General features: G+C 34.8%; 1 protein-coding gene across 1 annotated transcript; it reads left to right on the top strand.

Annotated features, from left to right (window-relative positions):
• The first annotated feature begins 2,747 nt into the window (after nucleotides 1-2,747).
• Nucleotides 2,748-5,391, top strand: LOC139854210 (protein SCO1 homolog 1, mitochondrial-like). Its single transcript, XM_071843528.1, has 7 exons — nucleotides 2,748-2,945; nucleotides 3,042-3,200; nucleotides 3,500-3,590; nucleotides 4,063-4,275; nucleotides 4,581-4,670; nucleotides 4,776-4,908; nucleotides 5,003-5,391. Exons 1-7 carry the CDS (start codon nucleotides 2,805-2,807, stop codon nucleotides 5,118-5,120), a joined length of 945 nt encoding a protein of 314 aa, XP_071699629.1. The 5' UTR covers nucleotides 2,748-2,804; the 3' UTR covers nucleotides 5,121-5,391.
• The last annotated feature ends 2,549 nt before the right edge of the window (nucleotides 5,392-7,940 follow it).

The raw sequence follows: 7,940 nt of genomic DNA, 5'->3' as shown, positions 1-7,940 counted from the left end.
GAACTAGTCAAACATTTTCATTAAATTGACTTCCGGGGACAGCGGGCTGTCCAGGTGGTTTGGCGCGCCGCGCGGCCACCTGGAGCGCCGCGCAGATGGCCTGCACCAGAAATTTTTTTTTTGTTTGAAATTTCGTCGTGTTTGGTCGGTTACGGTTTGGGTTGTTACAAAAACATTGTATAAAAGCTTTTGAAATACAATACCACCCAGTGGCGACTCCACCCTTGGTGGAGTGGGGTCCTATGACCCTATTAAATTAAAAAAAAATTTAGACGATCTACTATTAAAATCGTATAGGACACCGCTAAATTTAATCATAGGACCCAATATATTTTTAAAATTTATGGTTATTTAAAGGTAAACAACCACTAGAGTACCCTCAAATTATAATTAGTTTTGAAAAAAAAAATTAGAATCCCATTAGGTTTTCATTCTAGAATCGACACTGATACCACCACGAACCACCCTACTTCATTGACCAACCCCGATGATACTCTAAAACAACCTAACCAAAAAATACCCTACACCATGAGACTAAAACACAGTCGAGGGGAATGGCCATGTAATTTTCTTAAATGTTGATACTATTGGTTTCGTTGTATTTGTTTTGATGTATGTTTCTTTAAACCTTTTATTTATTAGTTTATTTGTATATAATTTTTTAACAAGCTCATGTTTGTACATGTAAAACTAATTGCTAATGTTGATTGATAAACTTTTTACTTTACTTGTTTCGACGAGAAATAAAAATTAAATAAATAAGGAGACTTTTCGTCAAAAACATGAAGAGCCGTATACAAAATACAAACACATTTCGATACACGACATTGAACCCCTCAAACATTGTTAAAAACTAACTATGACACTTAAAACTCGCATTTGAACCGATTAAAATGTACTATTTGAAAGAAAATCACATCGAACCACATGAGCTCCATGAAAAATCATATAAACTAGACAATCTGAATACTTTGAGTTTAAACCTCCTAAAGAACAATATGGCCGGCCAACCTTGACTTGAACGAGGCTTCCACCGTGAACGAAAGACTTTACGAAAATAATCTTGAACTTAATCTAAAACCGAGCCGAGCCATTAGATTAAAACCAACACAACATTCCCTTGTTCGACTCTAGAACATTAAACACCATAAATGAGTCGAACTACAAGACTTCACGTACTTTGAAACAAAAGATCTTTTCATGAAATTTGAAACACCTATTAAGATCCGAATGAACATTTGTGACTCGAATGACTTCTAAGTCATTTGATTACACGACGGAAGGTTGTTTCCCTCTTTTCCATGTTGTAATAACTAATGTTTAAAGTAAATGTATAATTTTAACAATTCTGATTCTTTTAATTTCGGTCTCGTAGGTTGTCAATACGCTTAAATTAATTGTACACGATCGAGTTATACTTTGATTTTGTAGTGTTATTTGATTTTACAGTATTTTTAATTGTTATGTTTATGTTTATGCTTATGCTAAGACTGATCCTAAATTCCTAACCGAGCGTCACTTTTCCTCCGTCATCCCAGTTGGCAAGTTGTTTAACGCCCTTGACGCCCCTAACGTGGCGTCAAAATTTGACGGCCCGGGCGTCAGTCAAAAAGTTGACGGATCAATAAAGTGGTGTCAAATATTTTTCAGTTAATCAGATTTAGCCACATATTTTTATATATTATAAATTAATAAATTATATACCCAACTACCAATAATACTTTACCACATCATCCATTCACAATTTTAACCATCAAAATTTTTTTTTTTTTTGTAAGCGAGGAAACCCTCCTATAACGAGCACATTGGCTTCCCATAGAAGGTAAAACCTCGGGTAATCAAGCCCCCCGACGTGTGGTCTCGTATTTTCAAATGGTGGAATTTCAACCCAACTCAAAATCTTGCACTCTCGGATTTGTTTCTTGGAAAATCGCCAAGCTCCATGTCTACTATCGGGTCAAAAATTTGGCAATCCGTGGAGTGGGTTTGTGCATACTACATTTGGAAGAATCGTAATTCGGTGGTATTTCAAAACAAAAGTTGGATACCTCCGGTCGCTATTAGTGAAATCCAAGTGAAGTCATTTGAGTGGGTTTCGAATCGTATCAAAGACAAGACAATCGATTGGCATACTTGGCTTACAACTCCATCTTTGTACTTTATAATTAGCTCGTGTTGGGTGCTTTCTCCGCTCCCTTGTATTTTTTCCTTTTTTTTTTTTTCGTTGTATCGGTTATAGCTTAGTCGTAAGCTTTTCCGTTTGTATGTTCTCAATTTGAGTAATAAAAGTTTCGCTTGCCTTTAAAAAAAAAAAAAAAATTCAAGCCCCCCGAGCGCGAGACCTGGTACCGGGTGAATTGCGCATTATGCGCACCCTCTAGTCACACTCTCTTTTTGAACAATTTGGCATAGCCAGGAATTGAACCCGGGTGGTGTGCTTTATTGGGCAACTCGATGGCAACTCAGGCAACACCTTTATTTAACTTCATCTCTTGATCTTGTCACATCACCAAAAAATACATAACTTGACTTTGATGTCACTGACACTATTAGAAACTTAGACTGAGACATTGAGTTCTTTGTATGACGTTTCATGTTCGAATTCCCTTTAGAACGAATATTTAGTAGTGGTTAAAAGAGAGGGAAACGAGAGTAATCTTGTTGGGTGGGCTGCCCCAGATGCTATTGGATTGCTGCCCGGGATGACCCGGTAAAACCTTCTACCTTTTGTTACAGGCTTAAAATTGTTTTTACTCGTCTCCGACTGCAAACAACCGCCACGATCATCGTCACCTCCACCAGTAATGGCATCAGTAATCTCAAAAACCGCTCAACTCCGTCGAACTTACCGCCTCTTCTCATCGTACAAGTCATCATCTCGTCTAACACCTCATTTCACTAATAAAAACCCTAATTCATTACTCCACCGACGTCTCAATCAATCGGTTCGCCTTCCATTTACATTTCATATCACCTATCAAAACATGTATCTATTACTATTAATTTTTAATTATATTGATTATTATTTGATTATTTTACAGGAATTAAGATCACTTACAAAGTTCCCTAGGTTTTTATCAACTAATGCTCAAGCTGATTCACCTTTGAAACAAACAACGGCCGGTTCTGAATCTGATCAGGGTAAACAGTCTGGTGATTCGAATCAGAGTTCCGAACAAGGAAAGTCGATTCGAGGCGGGGTAATTCGATTGATACATTTTGAATGTCAATACACTAATATTTTATTATTTGATTCGAGATGAATATATGTAATATTATTATTATTTTTTTTTAAATACATTTAACGCAATATAGGATGTGGCTTGTTTGCATATCATGAATTCGTATAATGAACAGTATGCTTTTATGTTGAGTAATTTAATGCCACCGTATATGATATGATATTTTATTACTAAATAAGAGGTTAGACGGTTATATCATGCTTTTGTTGTATATTAGTTCACCTAATCTAAGTTAACTGATATGTAGTGTTTCACAGCCTATTTCTTGGTTGAGTCTTCTTTTGCTGGTTGCTACCGGAGCAGGGGTTATCATCTACTACGATCAGGAAAAGAAACGGCATATTGAAGGTAGATTACTATGGTGAGTAGGATATATCAAATGTATAGTTGTCGGTTGATTATACAGATTAGACTCTGTTATATTTACTAAACTTGCTTTATGTTTACAAACCTTTCACTATTTTGTTAGTGCTAACTATATTTCAACATCTAATAGTCCCTTGCAATAACATAAAATTGTCCGAATTTCACACTTTTTGCATTCATACTGTTCAATATAAGCACATGTATCTCAAGTGTTTAGTAATGATGTTGTTCAGTTTGTTATGTTTAGAGCTAAACCTGCCTCTCAGTATATGATTGTTTATTCAGTTCAATCTTCTGCTTACTTAGGAATAGTTTTTAGATGTATATAATTATCCTATTAATTTGATGCTAAATCGACAACATGTATGATTAAAGGATCACATTCTATTTCAACTATTATAGGTTTTATCACGAGTAGTGCTGATCATAATGAATATATATGCTGTTGCTGCAGATATAAATACGTCATCTAATGCAGTAAAGCAAGGACCATCTGCTGGTAAAGCAGCCATCGGTGGTCCATTCAAGCTTGTTGACCATAATGGTAAATCTGTTACTGAAAATGACTTCAAGGGGAAATGGACCCTAATATATTTCGGGTTTACTCACTGCCCAGATATATGCCCAGATGAGCTACAAAAACTTGCTGCTGCAATCGATAAAATAAGTAAGTTCATGATATTTATGCATCATTATCAAGTACATTTGGCAGATGCAGGGCCGGCTAAGGCTATGGGCGAAGTGGGCGACAGCCCGGGGCATCGCGCGGTTAGGGGCATCATTTCGAACAAAATTATTAATACCCATAGTTTAAAACTCATAAAGATATATGTTTGCGTAACTGTTGGGGCATTTTATAATCATTTCGCCCGGGGCATGCAAAAACTTTGACCAAAGTTTGACCGGCCCTGGGCAGATGCTAAAGCATGTAAATAGAATGAATGATTGAAACATTAATTTGTATTTTTGCAGAGGCAAAAGCAGGTTTTGAGATAGTACCGGTTTTCATTTCTGTTGATCCTGAGAGGGATACAGTAGAACAAGTTCGTGAGTATGTTAAAGGTAGATACTATTAAGATTCGTTTTGAATAATAAAGCTGCATGTGTGAATTTAGTCTTGTACTTAATGAGTTGTATAAATTTAAACTTTTGTGTTCTTTGTTGTAGAGTTTCACCCGAAGTTGATTGGACTTACTGGTGACCCCGAAGAGATAAAAAAGGCGGCTCGTGCTTACAGGGTTTACTATATGAAAACAGAAGACGAAGGTGAAGATTACCTGGTTGATCACTCAATAATTATGTAAGTGTAACTCTATTGTATCTGCTTTGTGACAGTTGACGAATCCTTATTTATACGCAGTCTTACTAGTTGTATACTTGTATATGTTACTCAGGTACTTGATGGATCGGAACATGGAATTTGTGAAGTTTTTTGGGAAGAATAATGATGTAGATGCTCTTACAGAAGGAATCATTAATGAAATTAAGCAGTACAAGAAAGCTAAAGCATGATGCCTTTAGCATAATCATTTAGGGGCGTGTTCTCTTTACGGGTCTAGTTTTGAGCATATTCTATATGAAGGGGTATTTGGCGACAATATTTTTATTAACAGGATTAAGATTGATAACCTTGCGGGTTTTTTTTTATTTGCGGATCATAATTGCTAGTTATCAAGTCCATTAATCATACATACTTTCACATTGAATATCCATATATCGGCTTCTCAATTTTGATACCAGTCGAAGTATATGTATCTGGTAAAACTTATTAAATATATGTAACAAGTTGTGTCACAAAATTATATTGGGGGCTCCAGATTTGAAGTACATGTAAGTTATGTGCTTTAGATCTTTTGATATGTATACTCAAGTGGATAAAATTCCATTTATGGGTTCTTAATGTGATCTTTATGTGCTGTGATAAGATATAGTATCTGAGAGAGTAAAACTGAAGCTGCTTTATTATTTAGGTTGCAATTAAAATGCAAATTGTTTATATGATGCTGCAGCTACAGGTGGCTATTGTTACTTGTTACTGTACTAAGAATTGTATTAACGACGATAAACAAAAGGAAAACAAGAACGAACAAGATCGAAAGTACTACATGAGATAGAAACTTTATTATGAAATTATAATTTATCTAAGTGGTTACAGTTGTTTATACCCCGCTAATTTCCGTACGGGCTTGCTAAATCAAAACTCCGTAGTTTTTATTATCATATTTTTTTTTTTTTTTTTTTTTTTTTTGGCAAAAATAACGAATACTATAAAACCAAGATCTTCATCGAAAAATGAAGATCTAAACCAATACAAAGAATCCATATGGCTCGAAATAAGAAAACGCTACAAACCGACGTTAACCCTGACCGAGCCAAAACCGTCCACAATAGACTAACATCAAGACTACCTAAACGATTCACGATACAAATAAACAGAACGGAAGTAGAACCACAACAATTACACTAAAACAACTTCAACATCTACCTAAAATACACAAAACAACGAGGACAAATCTTCACAATAATTACACCTTATAGCAAGAAACTAAACTATCTATATGACTATATACTATGAATCATTTGTGCTTTTTGATGACATTTTTCTTTGATTTTGATTGTGTTGGATCCGCAGGTTATGTCTTTAGTTTTGCAAGATGATATTGGTGTCGGTTTCATGGTCTTGTCTCTTCGTAATTGTACGTTTCTTGCTAGTTTTACAAATTTGTTATTAAAAAAATTATGTTGTATATCAAGTAAATTACTAAAGAAAAAGTAAATTAAAGTAATTGTATTTTTGTACATAAATAAAGAAATACTTGTACTAACCAACAAAGTTTTTTCATTATCGCAAAATGGCTAATCTAGGGCTTTAAAGTTTTTTAACAAACACCCTTAACTCCGGTTGTCTCAAAGCAGTAGTCGCTCTGTGATTAGTCAGCTAACAAAGCAAGTCGAAAATTCACGTATACTCATCTCCGTGAGAAAGAGAAAAATGATGCTCTAATTCATTTATAGTAGAAAGAGCAAATTTTTAAGTACAATATTCTCACTGAAACTATAATAATACAAATGATTATAGTCTCGTACGTAAAAAAATAAAATCAAAATCTTCTAAAACTTTTAAGCTAATAGATTATTTTAGAAAAAGCTATTGCTACCAACTGTGACGATCGCTCCAAATCCATATGGACGAATACGTCATTCATCGATTTCATTGCGAGGTATTTGACCTCTATATGATACGTTTTATAAACATTGCATTCTTTGGAAAAGGTATACCATAATGAATATTTAAATCCAAGGTTTTCGACATCTGATGATTTTTACATATAGACAATCACCGTAAATAATAGTTTACAATAATACTTCCGTTGACAATGCAGTCAAAATAGATACATGATGATGGTTTTGTGAATGCAACGTTTTCTTGAATAAAGCATGTATGACTCCATGCACAAAGCTTGTCTAACATATAAGCAAACAGCGGAAGACTTCTAGGGAACCTGAGAATAAACATGCTAACAAGTGTCAACACAAAGGTTGGCGAGTTCATAGTTTTAATGTTTCGCATAATCTGTGTATAAAGGTGGATCACAAGATTTCAGTTGTTTCATCCAGAAACGTTTATCAAAATGTTCTACGAAATTGAGCACCCTGGTAACTAAACTTAACGTATATATAATTTATACCCTTTGTATAATCATCTTAATAATACACGCAAACCAACGTGTACGCTTCTCAAATAGCATACGTCCGTTAAAAGGCTAGTGCTCTAGCTCGGACGGGGATATCAAGCCCTATGGATCCATATACTACTACTCGCGCCCACCAGTTCTTATAACCGGCAGTTACTAGTTACCAAAGCTAAGGGATTTTCGGTCCAAACTCGGTGTAGAATTTAGTATGTACTTGTATCCATTGCGTTTAAAATAAAGTGCATGTATTCTTAGCCCAAAAATATAGATTGCAAAAGCAATTAAAAAGGGAGCAAATGAAACTCACTTTAGCAGCATATAAAGTCGTTCACCAAAATGTGACCGAAACTCGGATTACCAAATAACCGTAGATCTCAACCTAGAGAACATATGTTGGTCAATAAATGTTTATCAAGCTAGGTCAGGTCATAGTGTATCACAATCCTAATGCTCGAGATCAACATACAAAAGTTATCCAAAGTCGTTTCAAAAAGTCAATTTTGACAATAGTTCAACAAAACGAGACGTACCTTATATAAGGATTCATTTACTCTGTTGGTAATATTCAAAAATCCAAATTATCAATCTTACAAACAAGTTGTTTAAATATTAATTGCAGATTCAAAAGCAATTCCAA

The sequence above is a fragment of the Rutidosis leptorrhynchoides genome, chromosome 6 (genome assembly GCF_046630445.1).
Source record: "Rutidosis leptorrhynchoides isolate AG116_Rl617_1_P2 chromosome 6, CSIRO_AGI_Rlap_v1, whole genome shotgun sequence".
Taxonomy (NCBI): Eukaryota; Viridiplantae; Streptophyta; class Magnoliopsida; order Asterales; family Asteraceae; genus Rutidosis; species Rutidosis leptorrhynchoides.
This window is presented reverse-complemented; position numbering and strand designations above follow the sequence as displayed.

What these genes read in the sequence shown, in the direction of transcription:
- LOC139854210 (XM_071843528.1), top strand. Translation starts at nt 2,805, where the DNA reads ATGGCATCAGTAATCTCAAAAACCGCTCAACTCCGTCGAACTTACCGC. An exon ending in ACCGACGTCTCAATCAATCG is followed by an intron (nt 2,946 to 3,041) that starts GTTCGCCTTCCA and finishes ATTATTTTACAG; the next exon opens with GAATTAAGATCACTTACAAA. An exon ending in AAAGAAACGGCATATTGAAG is followed by an intron (nt 3,591 to 4,062) that starts GTAGATTACTAT and finishes CTGTTGCTGCAG; the next exon opens with ATATAAATACGTCATCTAAT.